Consider the following 17,064-nt stretch of genomic DNA (forward strand, 5'->3'; position numbering starts at 1 on the left):
CACCAAAGGAGATTTCAAAAATAGTTGGAGTGTCCATAAAGACTGTTTATAATGGAAAGAAGAGAATGACTATGAGCAAAACTATTACAAGAAAGTCTGGAAGATACTATTAAAGAAGAATGGGAGAAGTTGTCACCCGAATATTTGAGGAACACTTGCGCAAGTTTCAGGAAGCGTGTGAAGGCAGTTATTGAGAAAGAAGGAGGACACATAGAATAAAAACATTTTCTATTATGTAAATTTTCTTGTGGCAAATAAATTCTCATGACTTTCAATAAACTAATTGGTCATACACTGTCTTTCAATCTCTGCCTCAAAATATTGTAAATTTTGCTTCCCCACCCTGTATATATCGGCATAATTGAATGTTATTTTTTGCACTAAAACAGTTTGGAGTTGTCATTATTTATTGGTGATCATGCTATTATGTTACTGGTCCGGCCCACTTCAGATTAAATTGGGCTAAATTTGGCCCCTAGAGAAAATGAGTTTGACACCCCTGCTATAGGGGATGATGCTCCAGTTTTATCAACTGTGCAAAACTGGGAAGCTGAATTCAAGAGGGGTAGGGAGAACGAGGGAGGGGTGAAAAGCGAGCATTTTCATGAAATGTCTGTAGTACTACTTTCCAAAGTCCTAAATTATTTATCCATTGTGGGTTTATCTGGAAGGAAACCATGCAGTTGGTATCGGGAAAGGTTGAATTTAATGCATACCAAGTTTCACTGCTGTGCAATAACTCCTTCTTAGTCAGGCTATGAACTTTTCAGCCCCCCCCCCCCCTCATATATGTACTCCATCTGCATAATGTTAAAGACAACTTATCTGGACTGACCTGGTTTGAAATATGACACTTCTATCAGACTGTGAACGGAAAAACAAATATCACCAGAGCACAAACAGACAGAAATGCACACTCATCCAACTTGCCACCAGATACCACTTCCACCTCTCTCCAAACAGAGACTCAGACAAAATAAATCACAGAGTCAATCACACATACAGACACTCACATTAAACACAGACACACACTCTCTCACACACACCATCTCCCGGTCAATCTACCTCCTCATTGAGAGACAGAGGGATATTTGAAGAGCTGCCACCCACCAATGATGATGAGTCTATTAACCTGAAGGCTTTTGGGTCAGACATGAACCTTTCCACTTCTACTGTTGACCCCCCCCCCCCCCCCCCCCCCCCCCCCCCTCCCTCCACAAACTCTCATCCACCTCCCCGATACATTCATGAATGAGACTTGGGAGCAGAGTTGTCTGCGCTCTGGCAGCCTTGTTCACATCAGACCAGAAATGACTGTATCAGGCAGCTGAGATTTCTCTTAAGTGCCTCACCATGTACTTTTTTCTCTTGATGACAAATGGGACTTGGCCTTACTTCTCCTTGGAGGGAAGCTACGGTAATAGAAGAGGAAATGAGGAAATCTAATCATGTCTATGTGGAAGTGGAAATACTTTATGGTGGACAGGAGGATTTGATTTGGATGTTAATTGGTGAGCAAAAAAAAGCAACTGGTGGAGCATCAGGGTAAAAATGTAATAACACTTCTGAGGAAATTGCACCATTTTTTTTTTTTTTTTTTTTGCCTTTTGAAGCATTGAATAGTTTAACTGAACCAAACAAGTGAAAGATATTTGTAGTTGCATCAGTGCTGTATGACCTAAGCTTTAATGATGAGTCTACTGAAACTGCATCGGGTATAATTTGAATTAACCCTGATCGATTCCCCCTGAGACAGCATCGATGAGTAAAGTACCTGTGTGTCTGTGTGAACCCCCGCACCACCCTCCCTCTCTCATAACCACGTACGCTCCCCAGGTCTCTTGAGAAACCTCCTTTATGACGATCGTTACATTATCATAACACTGCTCAATGAACATAACCTTCCGCGGCTAATTTGTATGACTCCTTGCCCTGCGTCTCTTTCATTTCCACTGTGTGCCATAACCATGTTAATCACACTGAAGAAGAGTTGGGTTGCAGGTTCTCAGCTGCAAAAAGGCACATGTTAGTCAACTACAAATCAAGAAATAAACTTAAAAACAAATGCAATAAATGACAGTCATAATAAAAGAACCATACGAGTTTATCTAGATCCTTGTATGACACCATTGGAGAGTCTGGGATGACTGAAGTAACCTCCATCACACACTGCCTTCCACTTCAAACTGATTCCTTTTTCAGCAGCGTTTGTGATTGAGGCCAATACTGTTTCCTCAGCTCAGCCGTAACAATTTAGAGTTCACTGATGGCCTTGGGGTACTTAAGTCTACATATCCTCACTCATGCATACTAAGAGAAGAGTCTAAGTGGATACAAAGCTGTTTTCTGTGTCCCTTTTAGAAGACAGATACAGCATACGTCAGGATTTGACTGGCAGGTGCAGAGTCAGAGCGGATGGAGAGCGACATGCTGGCATCTACTGTTCATTCTGAGCACATACAGTGCAATACAGGTTTATTAGAAATCATGTGTACTTTTTTACAGAACAGGAAATAGCACACAACAGGGCAGCAAGATCTGCAGACAAAGTGAGATTGTGGTGATTATGAGTAATATTGTGGTTTGCAATTTGAGTCGATTTACTTGGTTATAAAGACAAGCACTATATGAGTTTTACATATTATTTAGATCATTTTAACTCGTTCATGCGTGAATTATGAGAGCCTTAATCAAGATTTTTTTTCCTGAGTGTTTTTATTCCTCTAGGCATTAAAAAACAAAGCGATTGAATTTTTTTTTTTTTTTTTTATGAACCTATTTTTCAGGGAGTTGCAAAAATGTCCACTCAGCTAGACATCATGCACTGAATTTTTGAAGCAAAGAAACATATTTACTGATATACTGTATGAAAACTATGACATAAAAACATTTTTAACATAGCTAATCTGATGTTTTCTCACATTTTTACCATATTCCAATAAAGCTAATGTGCAAGAAAAAAAATTGTTAAAAAAAAAACAATAAACTATTAAAGGTGGGGTAGGAGATGTTTTCCTGGAGCATTTTTTACTATATCGCTTAACATCCCCTTCACACCCTGATTGCAACCAATTAATTAAATGCTCTAACACAAAAATAAAAAATTTAGTCACCTGTGGAACGGACAGGACTGAAAAAACACCATCCAATCATTTTAACAGGCCCATCGAAATGATTGGTGATATGTCTATCAAACTCAACTGCCATTTGTTCCCTCCCCCCTCTGCGTGTACAATCCGGTACACTGGAGGGAGATTTGTGTATTTTCAAAATATAGTTTGCTCAAACCATTTTTCCAGGATCTCCTACCCTACCTTTAATTACAGTCTAATAACAATACCAAGCAATGAACACTCAGACATGTTAGTGCAGACCATGTTTATGAAGAACAGCAAAGTTACAGTAACGGTAGGAATCGCAGTGTATGGGCTGATGCATGAGCGTCTACTGTGTTGGCTGATTTGGAACTAAAACGACAAAATCCATGAATATACAAGAGAACAGCTGTAGAATATCTGTCTACTGTAGTGACCACTATGCATGAAAGGGTTAATATAGATTTAACCCATAAAGACCCAAACATCCACTGTTGACCAAAACCATCTACTAATGTAAGCTGTTTAACACCTGTTGATCTATTAATCCTATCAATACATGTAAATAATTGATGTAAAATACAGTTTGTCATCATTTTATGGTCATCATATATGACTCATTTGGATGCTCAGAGGCTCCATAGTTACTGTGGAAACACCGTCATCTTCTACAGCATTGATTCACCAGTAAAACCCATGGAGTTGGATCAATGACAGTAGATGGAGACACTGGGTTTATGTTCAGTTAATGATATATTTGCTGAAAAGGTCACTTTTTCTTTAGTTTTCTCTGTTTTGATATGGTAACCCTCAACTTTAATGTGACCTTTTATGAACATCTACATAATTAGTTCATTAAATGTAGGAAAACACCTGATTTTCACTGCAAAAACACATAATACAGAAGATAATATTACAATAAATGGTGATAAATCACTTATGGAAGGTTAAATATAGAGAAAAATTCCTTTGGGAATGGTCACAAAAGTAACACTGGGTTCTTATGGGTTAATAAAATTATGTTATTCTTTTCCTTTATTGTTTTATAACTCCTGTATTCTCTTCTAATCGTTTTGATGATCTGATCTTTAACTGTTTAAACAGTTCTGTTTATTCTGAATGTTCCTTTTTCTTATCTATAGTACATGTGAATTAACTGTGAGTTGAATGCACTATGTAAATAAATCAAGACAGACATGCAAACACAATGTAGCATAAAACAAAAAAGACAATAACTTAACTGTTGAAGATCTCAAACTATTTTTTTGTGAAGTTCCAAATGAATTTTCCTGTATATTTAACCTTTCCTAAGCAATTTATCACCATTTATTGTGATATTATTCCCTGAATTTTGCATTTTTCAGTGAAATTTGGTATTTTCCATTATTTATTTATTGATCATGTAGATGTTTATAAATGCTCAGAGTGAATGCAAAGGTTATTATATCAAAACTAAAGAAAGAAAAGACTTTTTCAGCAAAATACATTACCTGGACATGAAAAAAAGCACCCACAACACATCTGATGCTGCTGAAAAGCTTACAAAGTGCATTTTACCTGATTCATTTCAATGTAATGACAGGGTTAGTGCGTCAAAAATGATTAAATGTTGTAAATCAGTGGATGCTTTTAGTTGACGGCAAATGTTTAGGTCTTTTACGGGTAAAAGAATAAAAAAAAACATATTATGTTCACTTCACATGCTTTTTCCTTCAATAAAATGAGTCTAAATCCTCCTAAATCTGGACCTTTAACTTGCAGCCTGTTTCTGAATATATAATTACACAGGCTAAGAGTAACATTTGATTAATTGTATAGCCCTGACATATACATGAACTCAAAACACCACATGTACATTTAGTGTTTTATTAGAACATATTTAATACTTGCATTGCCAGTTTTAAGAAGGATACAAATCAATCAGAAAATTACATATTCAAATATCTGATTGAAGTCATTTAGACATTAACAGTGATTACACACAGACACACATATAGTACATAAAGGGCATTTGGATGTCTAAAAATGTATTAAATGGGTAATTCATGACATGTAACCATACTGATATCAGAATACAAAGTCAAACAGCATGACAGGGACATAATGCTTATTTGAGGTCCTGGTCAAGAGCAAATTCTGTTCCCTTGTAACACTTTAACTTGAGGTATGAAACAAGCATTTGGTCAAGGTTGTGTAAACAGTTTGAAAGGCACAAGACTGTGTTAAGGCCTGAACACCTGCTCATTCTGTGAAAAATATTCCACTTGTACCCAGGGTAATATGTTCTGTTAAGCCATGAGAATATGATAAGTAAAGAATAAGTATATGTTTAACTATTAGTGGAGGTATGTTCCCCTAGAAAGTACGACCATTTGTTTAATATAGTGCATTCCCTGCAAGCTCCATAGTGCTTGGTCAAATCTCAGCAGCAAATATGCAAAACATTCAACATCCCATTTCCTGTATCCTAGTTCCAGTTTTGTGAGCCATCAAATTCAAGTACTGCAAGAACCATCACAAACCCTTAACATACTAAATTATACACAATATTATCAAGCACCAAGAGCTGACCTGATTTTAAGGCAAATATTTGGAATGAAGATTGTAAGAAATCCAACAGTTTTAGATTGCATTAGACTGCAGAGGACGCCATTGGTTGATATCTGTAAAGTCAGACCCACAGGCCTTAAAAAAACCTCCGACTCATGTCACGCCAAAGCCGGGGGCAGTGTAGTTCCACATGGACCCGCGAAATGGTACCTGTGTCACATCACAAACACAACGGAAAAAAAACAGACGTAACAGAGGTCAGATTTTGTGCTTATCAGTTTGGTCAGTCGCTCATTGGAAGTGCTTTGTCGTTGGAAAAATACAAAAGAAAATGTGCAGGAGCCTTGATGTGGCATATGCTACCACTGGGTGGCATCGAATATCAGTGTATTTAAAACAAGTACATATATGTGAATTCTCCTGTCTGTGTGTGGTATATGCTAATGCTAATGCTAGGTCCTGTGTGTATGTGTTAAAATGGGTCAAAGAAGAAGAATTTTCCCCCACGGAGATAATGAAGCAAGTTAAAATGCATAAATTATGTTGTATCGGACTGACCCTCTATTGTAGAGAATTTAGGATTCACAGGGACTTTTGCTCAATTTGCATTTATAATTAAAAAATGTCTTCCCCTTTCTTTTTATTTTTTCCTTGAACCCACTATACACCACTACTTTAATTTATCTGCTTTGTTTTTAAGTGTACTTTGTATATAATTTCAATGTATACAATATATATATATGGTTGTATGCAGAATCAAAGCCAATCTGCTAAATGGTACAGTAATATGTATTTTTTTTTTTTTTCAAGGGGTGGGGCTCTGTTGAAGCATGGGTGGGGATTGTTCTTGTTTGTATCGACCCATGTCTGTAACATATCATCGGCTTCCTGATAAAACCTGCTAAGTGAAATTTTTGGTTGGGAATAAAAACCTGCTATCTCCCCTATTAGAGCTTCAAATTTCAGTCTCCTGTGAAAGTTGTTTACATTCCATCATAAGTACCAACATTAAGGGAACATTTTTTTTTGTCATATTTCACAGTTTCCTGTTAAATAAACAGTTTTTTGTTTCTCCTGTAAAATTTGCCAAAAGTCACATAGCAGGTTTTATCAGGAAGCCGACAATATTCAGTTTGTACAGGCCCTGCATAAATACCAATAAAAAAGACTTTGAGCAAAAAAAAAAAACAAAAAAATCCATATAGTATTAACCAGTGATCTGTGTATAGTTCTTTAACATGCGTTTCCTCAATATTGCAGTCGATTATTGAAATTACTTACGAGAAATACTCTGTTTTCGGTGTTGTTGTCATATTGAACTCTGCCACTGGAATGCCTCTCGATGCAACTTGAGGACCAAACATGGCAGCTGGGTAAACAATTGAAGATGTGCCCACCTAAAGGTAAACGGTGGGATCAATGACGTTAGAGTTGAAGATTCTGCACAAATATTGAGTTATTCCGAACATGAGGACACGTTATGTACACAGGAGGATAACTCACCACCAGGCAGAGGTCACAGACTTCCAGCTCTTTTTCCACTTTGGTCAAAATGTGTGAATCAAGAGTCTCCCCAAAAAATACCACATTTGGCCTCAGCAGGCCATGGCAGTCGCTTTTATCGCACCTTAACAGACCAGAAAAAATAGTCCATCCATAAAAATCAGTTTGTGTCCATCAGACTGAATCATAACACCACACAACCAAGTACAGAAGCTGCCGTTTCACTGTGTTTTCTAACTGTTATTACACAAGGCAGCAAAACGTTCAGCATATTTAAAAGGTAGATTTAACAGGATAGAAGAACCCAAACATGATCCCTATTATACTGGACACTCTCTGTGTTAAAGCTAAGAGCATTTGCATAGTTATCAAGGAGAGTATATAGCATTCTTTTTCTACACTCATTTATCCACGGCCTTGAAATAACTATATTTCATGTGCTTGTATTTTCCTATATGACTTTATATACACATTACGCATTGTTTATATTGTTGTCTCACATTCTCTTATAAAACTTCATAACAGAAACTCCAAACATATTTAGTATCTTTGAAGGTTGTCATCTAGGCTCTATCTTCTCATTTTCTTGTAGTTTGTATTATCGTATGCTATGTTGTGATGCTACAAACCTTGTTTCCTAAAAACATCCCTATTATATGTATGATATGTGAACATTTCTACAGGAGATACACTGCATAGCATGAATTGTAACACCAAGGGATTTTAGGTACGTACATTTTCTCTGTATACAGGGTTCCTACAGGTTTCTACAAGTTAAATTCAAGACTTTTTAAGACTTCTTAGAACAGAATTTAATGCCCATTTCACAGCCATACTGGTAAAAATTTGTGACTCCCAGAATTTAGGAAAATGTACTTATTTACTCCAACGCCTTGATTCCCACCGTTCCGAGTCATTTCTCACCAAGGGCTGCAAAGTTACCGATAATTGGTTCCTAATTTCAATGGAAATTGTCAGGTTGGAACAGATGGAACGGAGTACACTGTTACTTTCTTTGCAGCTTGGAGATTTCCCAGACACTTTTAAACACAATACAGCTAACAAGTTTACGGCAACATAACTTAAGACCGACCATATCAAATCGAATACCTTTTAAAGACTTTTTCAAGGTATTAAATGATTTGAAAATTCAACCTTTAAAGACTTTTTAAGACCTTGTGGGAATCCTATGTATAAGTCTGAAAAGAAAAATTAATAATACAGGAGCTATACTGATGGCGATTTTTTTGACTCTGACATACAAACCTTAATTAGTATTTAATTAAATTTTTTAAAAAAACTTAAAAACTTTCATATATAGTGTAAGGACTTTCATTTTTGTATGCTTTGTATTGTTCACCATTCTTCAGTGTCATTAATCCAGACCCACACTGGACCTTTAAACTGCAGTCATTTCTACAGCGGCACAGGCTGTCTGTGTAATTCAGTAATTGTACCACGCTATTTTAAACCCAATCTGTTGGTATTTTTGGCCACTTTAAACCCTCACTTCCTAGTTAATGCGAACATGTACAAAGAACACCATCGCCCCCAAGTGGAAGACATCATGCATCGTCAACATTATATATAATGGTCATTTTAAAATCTCCAGGTAATCAAACGTACTCTTAAGAAACAAACCTAGAAAGACAATTCAATTCTCGGGTATGAAAACTATATTTATAACACATTTCAACTCCACCTGAAAAAATGTAAATGTGTACTGTTTCGTGAACCTCCAAGGTAATGATATTTAAGATGCATTAAGGAGATAACACGACTCAGGCTTTGTACACATTTTTAAAGGTCAAATTCAAGCACTTTTTAAGAGCTTTTAAGGGTAATTTTCACTTTATCGCTGCATATGTACACCTACAGGAATACATATACTCATGATTATTTTTTCACTTTTGATGACAATGATGTACATTGTATTACGCTCTAAACATCGAAAATTTTGTTTCATAATAGCAAAAAGTTTAGAAATTAAAGAAAACAAATTTTTATCCCAAAAAAAAAAAAGGAAAGCCATTTGGCGTTCTTCAGGCACACTCGCACCGAGCCAAAAATTAAGATAAAAATGTACCAGGAGTCAACCTGAGAACACCTGGTAATTTTCTATTTTTTATATAAAGTTTTATTTTTCAAAATGTATCACATCTCTGTAAGTAGCTACAGCTTGAGTTAATATTAAAAATAAATAAATAAATCACATCACAGAGTTAGAATTACAAGCACTTCAGCACTGGAACTAAAATTCAAGCACTTTTCAGACCTGAAAACACAACATTGAAATTGAAGCATTTTCAAGGATTTCAAGCACCCGTATGAACCCTGGCGACTGCGGCAGGTGGTGAGATCTGAGAGAGATAGAGGGAGCTGAGCAGGACAGAAGCGCAACAGGTGGAGGATGGAAATGTTGGCCAATGCACTTAATCTCTCACAGCAAAAGTCTAATGACTGGATTTAACGTAGAAAGAATAGGACTGGTAGACGTCTTGCAGACCAAGTTATCGTTTAATAATATACAACTGTGTAATCTTGATGTAATATAGATAAAATCAGTGTTTTATGTGTTTAGACTATTAGGAGTAGTAAATCTGACCAGACTGAGTAAAGTATTCCCACCTTGGCAGTTTATCCACAGGTATCTGGGCATCAGCGACATCTGGGCCAGGTGAGCTATACATCCAGAGTACAAAGTAAGTAGGTTAAATGACACTCAGAAGATTATGTTATAAATCCTACATGTTTATCAGTTTGTGTACACGCTGCTTCTTACCCCTTGCCCTTTAGGGCAGCACATATGGGGCTTTGCTTGTTCAAGGTCACGTGTCCACAACTCACACAGCGTGTCTCCATCAGATTGCCTGCAGTGACAAACACAAAACACAGATGTTTTCATTTAAGCCCTCTTGAGAAATAAAAAACATCTTCCTCTACAAAGAATGTGTTAACAGTATTGGTTTCTTGTTTTGAGAGACATGTTCAGTATATAACAAACAACTTCTGCAAAAAAAAAGAAAATTAAAAATCAAATGAAATGTTGGTTTTACTCTTGTTGCTCTCTAAAAAAGTACCAAAACAGACAGTCAACACGGACCACTGCATTGTAATTAACTAATCAATAAATGAACTGATCTTATCACAAACCACTAATTAGTATCGTGTTCTTTGGGCCAATGGAACATCTGTTTAAAAGGCCAACATCTACAGTATGAATCAGTTTTTCCCCACATCCCAGCAAAACCACTGTGACTCAGTCAAAGTTTCCAGTAATCATTAAATAGAAAGCAGCGTCAGGATTTAAGTAATAGGCTTCTCCAACAAGTTATATTTTAATAATCCATGTGGAAAAATGAACCGTAAGCATTTGACACTCACTGAACATTTATCATTTAGAGGTTGTGGAGCTCTAACAACTCATCAACAATTATTTGGTTGGAAAAAAAAAATTATGTACTATAATCCTGATAATGAGTTAATGATCACTTGCCAGTTCAAGCTTTCACATGTGAATACTTCTTTCTCTTTTTTTAACCTAATATGCAAGTCATTGAAAATTGAATAAACAGTGCCACCCTTAAGTTAATGTGGTAAATAATCAGCACATCAATCAGTTAAAGGACAATAGATGGAAAATGTCAGTATGGCTATGGTGTTATGCAAAAGTTCACTACTGTGTCTCCATCTGTCTCTCACCATGAATCTTCAACACGTGTTTGGATCCGGCCTGACGGTGCAGATCGTCGATACACTGAGTGATGACGACCACAGAGCGCCCCTGCTTCCTCAGCCGGGCCTCGCACTCAGCTATGGCAAAATGAGCAGCGCTGGGTTTCTTGCTCAACACCAGCTCCCTTCTGTAATGGTAGAACTCCCAGACCCGAGATGGGTTACGAGAGAAAGCCTCTGGAGTAGCCAAGTCCTGGAAATGCAAACACACAGGTGTGTTTTTAGGTCAAAAACTGAAAGGCTACTGTTTCAAGAATTAGAAATTAATCAGACAACTAAATTAGAGAGGGAGATTATAATATTTTTTCTTTTTTTTTTTTTTTTTTGCATGAAACAAAACTTCTGATCTTTCTGGGACAGGAAATCTTGTTGCAACCCACCACAAGAAACTGGATTACACAACAAACACTGTTTTTTTTTTCCTCTTGTCTGACTGTTGTTCCTGCTGAAATAAATCCATTGAGCTAGGAAGATGTATTATGTAAAATAAAATACACCCACTCAACTGCAATAACTATGTTGCACAGCTGGAAAAGAGACCAAACATAAAACCGTGACCTACATAAAAAGAAAGGAAAAAAAACACACAAACAAACTTGAGTGCATAAGTTTTTAATTACCTGAGATTTCCACTTCCTCCAATGCTCATCCTTTCCTCTGAAGGTTGGGAGTCCACTCTCTGCAGTCACACCTGCTCCTGTGATGATCGCTATGTGCTGAGCTTTGGAAAAGACTTTACGGAATTCAGCCATATCTAGAAAAAATAATAATAATTGAGAATGTTTTTTTTCCCCTGAAACATTATTAATTAAAATAGGCAACTAAAAAAAAATAAATAAAAATTAAGTGGGGCATCTCGGAGGCCAAATGTAGTAGTAATACAATACACAGTCTGAGTCATAGATTGTGTTCTTGGAGGCCACTTCATAGACATCAGTTGGTGCAAATAAGTGGCTATGGTATGGATTTACAGAGAAAGGATTCACAAACAATGTGTCAATGAAATAAATCAGCAAACATAAAACAAAGTTAGACCATCCCTGAGGTTTGACGGTACCTGAGCTGGGTCTGGCTGCATCCACCAACGGTCCTTTTGACACATGGGTAGAGCACATGCGCAGACCAAGCGCAATGATGGCTCGATTTTGGAGAAGCATTGTCGCCTTGTTATAGAAGAAACATAAAGGACAATACAAAATGAAAAAATACATACTTATGTTAACTTTTTACTTTACTTTCCCTTTTCCTTCCAATCAGCATTTGGATTGTACAAGGCAGTGGCGCTTTTCCATTCATGACAAAATGTCCTTTTACCTTTACTATTTTCTACACAAAGTTGTGAGAATTTATGATGTGAACACACGCAAAGAAGTATTATCTGATAAACTACACAAACAAGTTACCAACCACACAAAACCCATGTATAGATACATATGCAGAATATTTATATAAACTGATCAACATCTTGAATATGTTCATTTGTTGTTAATGTGCACAACACTAGTGCAGGCCATGTTGATTTAAACTGCCATGAAAGAATAAGCACAGTCATTTAATATGGTACTATTGCACCACATGTATAACAGTGTTTTATGTCAATAAGACTGTATGCGAGTTCAAAAATTAGCAAATAGGCCATTATTGCTCAAACTTTAGTAGCATTCATCACCATATCATGATATGGCTGCAAGAATTTGCTTGTGCAATGCAGTGAAAATATTCTCTTGGTAATAGGAGTATGCACTCGCTACACAACTGAGGTAACCTAGATTTCACCTTTGATAATACAAGGACAGAACATATTTCAGAATGAATACACTGGCATCAGCCATATTTTAAAAGGCGAGGACAGACTACAGAATGAAGCAGAATGAAAGGCGAGTCCTGGCCTGAACAAATTAAAAACCGGTTTTACAGGCTGCCAACTGCTCCCTAAAATATTTAGACACTGTTAAGGTTATCCTCTGTATATACTGCAGTTAAGTTAGCTTTAGGTTGGATATTCTCAGGACATTCAGTTTAGATACACCAGTGTCTTCTTACTCTTTTTTTCACTCAGTGTTGGCAATAACAGGAGATTCAGCTTAACTTAAAGCCTTGGCTCTTAACCAGTGTCTCCTTTAGGGACCATCCATAAATTGCTGCTTGAATGGCAATGTTATTTTCAACATCTTTGAGCTAATTTGGCCATATTAATGAAACTAATCTCATGTAATACATCTTTTGAATCTGTAATTTGTGATTCATGTTACTTAAATATTTTAAAAGACAATAACTGCAGCGCTTTTAATAGTTAGCATGTAATATGACCCAGTCACACATTTTTAAAAATTATTTTAATACTTTCTCAGTTTTATGTGAATATTTTTAAGTCTGAAAAAAATTGTGCACACATTATTCCATTCATATTTGCTGAAGCTGTCTTTGCAGCTCTAATATGACCAGCCTGTAGTGATTAATGTTTCTTTTAATGCTTTAATTCTTTTTCACCTCGCTCTCATCTACTAGATAAACTGTACCAAGATCAGGTTGTTTTGTCGGTGACGTGTTTTGCATGTGATAGGAAATGCGACTGTCTCTAGTTGTAAAATTATGTTTTAATTTGACAAACATATGTATAAATAGTTACACAATTTAAACAGGACAAAACAACTGACTTGCCACCAACTGTTCATATTATTTCTGAAGTTAAGTCCCACAGGGCACAGTAGAAGGGTTCTGTGGATTTAGTTAAACTGGGTCACATAACACAGAAATTATGGAAAATTCCCTACTAAATCACATTTCTCACAGTATTTATTTTTATATTTCCATTATTACAATTATTTTCTTGTCAGTAATTCATGTAAAACAGTTTAACACATTACAGGCCTGTTACATGAAATCAGATCTGCATGTTTTTGTATTTTTGTACTAACATGACAATTTTTTGACAGTCCCTTCCTGAAGCTTAACTTGTGGCTCAGAGTGGGGGATTGTAGGTGAGCTAACTGTTCTTTTACTGTCAACACTGGTCAAAGTGCACGAAAAAAAAACCAAAAAAAACCTTCACCGCGGTTTGTATGATGTTCCTTTACAGTTAAAATGTAATCACTGCTATAGGTGTTTGTTGGTCGTTTTTTTTTTTTTTTTTTTTTTTTTTTTGAGGTAGCTCGCCATTCACGTTCCACCTCATACGTAAATGTCTTAAAATAAACGTAGATTAGTTGGCTTTGATTTATGAGTTGCACAAGAAGTAGTGACGTTATTTAAACTCTGCTTTTAATCGTAAGGAACAAACATGCAAATCTTGACGTACTCTCAGACAAACAGGAACTAAAACGAACCTCCTTCCAACTTTGAACCAACACTTAAAACCACCCGAAAATATGTCAAATAACACGGTTTTTAGATAAACTCGTCTTATTATCTCGCACATTCTTACCTCGCTTGATAATGTTCCCGCTTAAGGATTAAAAGCCACGCAGTGTCTGCTTGTTTACCTCTGCAACTACAATTAACATGGGAGGCCGTAAACGTCCCGCACTGTCGTAAAACCTGATCGAAAAACTCAAAATGAACATAAAGGTAGTAAAAATATACTGTAGTTTTAGAGTGCCATCTAGTGGTGAAAATGCGTAAACGTGTCCTACTAGATGAGTCATTCACTCTGAGTTGCTGATATTTTCTACTTTATATATTTTAAAGGGATATTGATAACCTTTTACGACAACTCAACTCTATTTATTTAGGCTATTTTATTTTTTTGTGTTGATTTGCAAGGGACAATGAAATCTGTAAATGTGCTAAACTTAACACATCTACATTTGTAGTCCTTTGACAGGTAATAAAAGACAATAAATATTATAATACAGTACAAAACAATGTAACACACAGGTGTCAAACATGTGGCCCGGGGGCCAAATCCAGCCCGCCAAAGGGTTCAATCCAGCCCCTGGGATGAATTTGTGAAATGCAAAAATGAAACTGAAGATATTAACAATCAAGGATGCTAAAATCATTTTAGGTCATTTCCATCTAAAAATGATCAGACCAGTAAAATACTATCATAATGACCAATAAATTCTGACAACTGCAGATTTTTCTCTTTGTTTTAGTGTAAAAAAAGTTACATTACACAAGAATATATACATTTATAGACTAGCCTTTTATAAAAAAAAAAATGTGAATATCTGAAATGTCTTAAGAGAAGTATGTGGAATTTTAATAATATTCTCCCTGTAATTAAATGTTTTGTGTATTTGTAGATCCACTGTGATCTCTAAGTTGTGATTCACATGTATAAATGATAAACTAAGGCATAATATTGTTAACATTGCACTTATTTTTGTTAGGAATTTTCAGGTTGTTCGTACAATACAATCAAAAAGTTAAGGATATTTTTAATTTTTGGGCTATTTTTTTCAGTTGGGATTCTTGCACAGCGCTTCTTACTTTTTTTGTGTGTGAATTGAATTGAAACACATTTTTTTAATGACCATAGTTATAATTACAAATGGCAAAAATGACCAAAAAAAAAGACCCAAAAAAATTAAATGTCCTTAACTTTTTGTTTGTAGTGTATTTGTTTATGTTATGTTTGAGTACAATTCATAGATGTAAACATTTTCATTACGGAATTTTGCTTTTTTCACTCAAAAGTTCTTATCCTATTATTTATGTTATTTTACTGGTCCAGCCCACTTTAGATCATATCAGGCTGTATGTGGCCCCTGAACTAAAATGAGTTTGACACCCCTGATGTAATACAATGATTCACTCAATCCAGTGTTATGAGGAGGTAGCAGTATGTGGGTCTATAGAGACCAGGGTCCAAACTCAGTTTTACAAACTGAATTATTCTTATCTATTTAGATAAGCCTCTTGTCTAAAGGAAGTCAAATAGAAACAAAATGAAGCTATAATCAAAACAGCAAATCGATATAATCTGCCTTTTTATGTATTTATTTTTTAATTGAAGGCTTAATTTATCACCTTTATACATTTTTGTTAAGTATTTTCTTGCTATGATTAACTCTGTCTTTTTAGTGTTATATGTGTTAAAATGAAAGTGAATTACTCTGTTGTGCTTTACAGTTTCTGTGGCTCATTTTAACTGAACATGACTCATGTGAAAAATGTAGGACAGCTGATGTTTCTAAAACTGTATGACCTGAACAATTATGTTTTATTACATCAATTCAACACAAAAATATTAAAAACAGTACCTAACCCATACACATTTTTTTTTCTTTTTCCTATTTGGCGTTCTATATATACTTGTGTACTCCTTAATAATATTGCATGTCCATTTCTTACATGTTGGAAGTAACTGTGAATAAGCAGATTTGTCTACTATTAGGCTATTTTTTTGTTTTTCTTCTTCGCTTTTATTATTTTCTTTTTTTTTCTCTCTCTTTTTTTTATTCTTTTTTTTTATTTTACCTTTTTGTTCTTTGAGGACTTTGCTATTTTTTCATTACTATCATCAAGTATGTCATGTAGGACCAGGGGTGGGAAGAATGGGACATGCTTAATACCTCTGGAATTGAATATTCAAATGTTCAATATAACTTAAATCTGCACCAAATAGTAATAGTAATAATAGTAATAACAATAACAATAATAATAATAATAATAATAATAATAATAATAATAATAATAATAATAATAATAATAAAAAACAAAAACAGTACACACAGAAACATAATTCAGTGTCATAAAGTGTTTTATTTTATTTATTTATTTTATTTTTCTGCATGATTAAGTGGCTCAACTCAGCTGATGTCACCCTATAGCAGTGGTTCCCAACCTTTTTTGGCTTGTGACCCCATTTTAACATCACAAATTCCTGGCGACCCCAGACATTCAAAACAGAGACATTTTTTTGCTAAAATTAATCTGTTTTTGATCATGTAATAGTTTGCTATACTATGTTGCAAATAAACGTTAATTTTAGAGGACATTTTGTCTATATAATGTATATTATTATGGACGGAGGCAGAAAAACCAGGCGTAGATTACCGCACTAAGGGAGAATTTGGTTTTCCTTGGTCAGGATATGTACAGTCAGTCCAGCTTGGATTTACAAGGCTGACAATTAATACTGAACAAACAATAACTTTGACATTCATAATTAAGTGAATGTGGACCGATGTGAGCGGGAGGTGGGGGGATACGACTTTTCTCCTTTTTTTTTTTA

At 35.5% G+C, this 17,064-nt stretch overlaps 1 protein-coding gene across 1 annotated transcript; it reads right to left on the minus strand.

The window, feature by feature from the left end:
- Window positions 1-4,948: 4,948 nt before the first annotated feature.
- LOC115437957 (NAD-dependent protein deacylase sirtuin-5, mitochondrial-like) lies at window positions 4,949-14,403 on the minus strand. The gene is made up of 9 exons (XM_030161366.1): window positions 14,308-14,403; window positions 11,941-12,046; window positions 11,504-11,637; window positions 10,851-11,076; window positions 9,931-10,018; window positions 9,777-9,830; window positions 7,149-7,272; window positions 6,927-7,042; window positions 4,949-5,855 (listed from the first exon to the last, which is right to left on the minus strand). The coding sequence occupies exons 2-9, from the start codon at window positions 12,038-12,040 to the stop codon at window positions 5,804-5,806; spliced, it is 894 nt and encodes a 297-aa protein (XP_030017226.1). The 5' UTR covers window positions 12,041-12,046; window positions 14,308-14,403; the 3' UTR covers window positions 4,949-5,803.
- Between the last annotated feature and the right edge of the window lie 2,661 nt (window positions 14,404-17,064).

The sequence above is a fragment of the Sphaeramia orbicularis genome, chromosome 17, assembly GCF_902148855.1.
Source record: "Sphaeramia orbicularis chromosome 17, fSphaOr1.1, whole genome shotgun sequence".
Lineage (NCBI taxonomy): Eukaryota > Metazoa > Chordata > Actinopteri > Kurtiformes > Apogonidae > Sphaeramia > Sphaeramia orbicularis.

Excerpts from the sequence above, each read along its gene's own strand:
- LOC115437957 (XM_030161366.1), bottom strand. The coding sequence starts at position 12,040 with ATGCTTCTCCAAAATCGAGCCATCATTGCGCTTGGTCTGCGCATGTGC. Across the intron at positions 9,831-9,930 it reads GCTGCCCTAAAGGGCAAGGG|CTCACCTGGCCCAGATGTCG; the intron begins GTAAGAAGCAGC and ends CTGGATGTATAG. Across the intron at positions 7,273-9,776 it reads CCTGTGGATAAACTGCCAAG|GTGCGATAAAAGCGACTGCC; the intron begins GTGGGAATACTT and ends TGGTCTGTTAAG.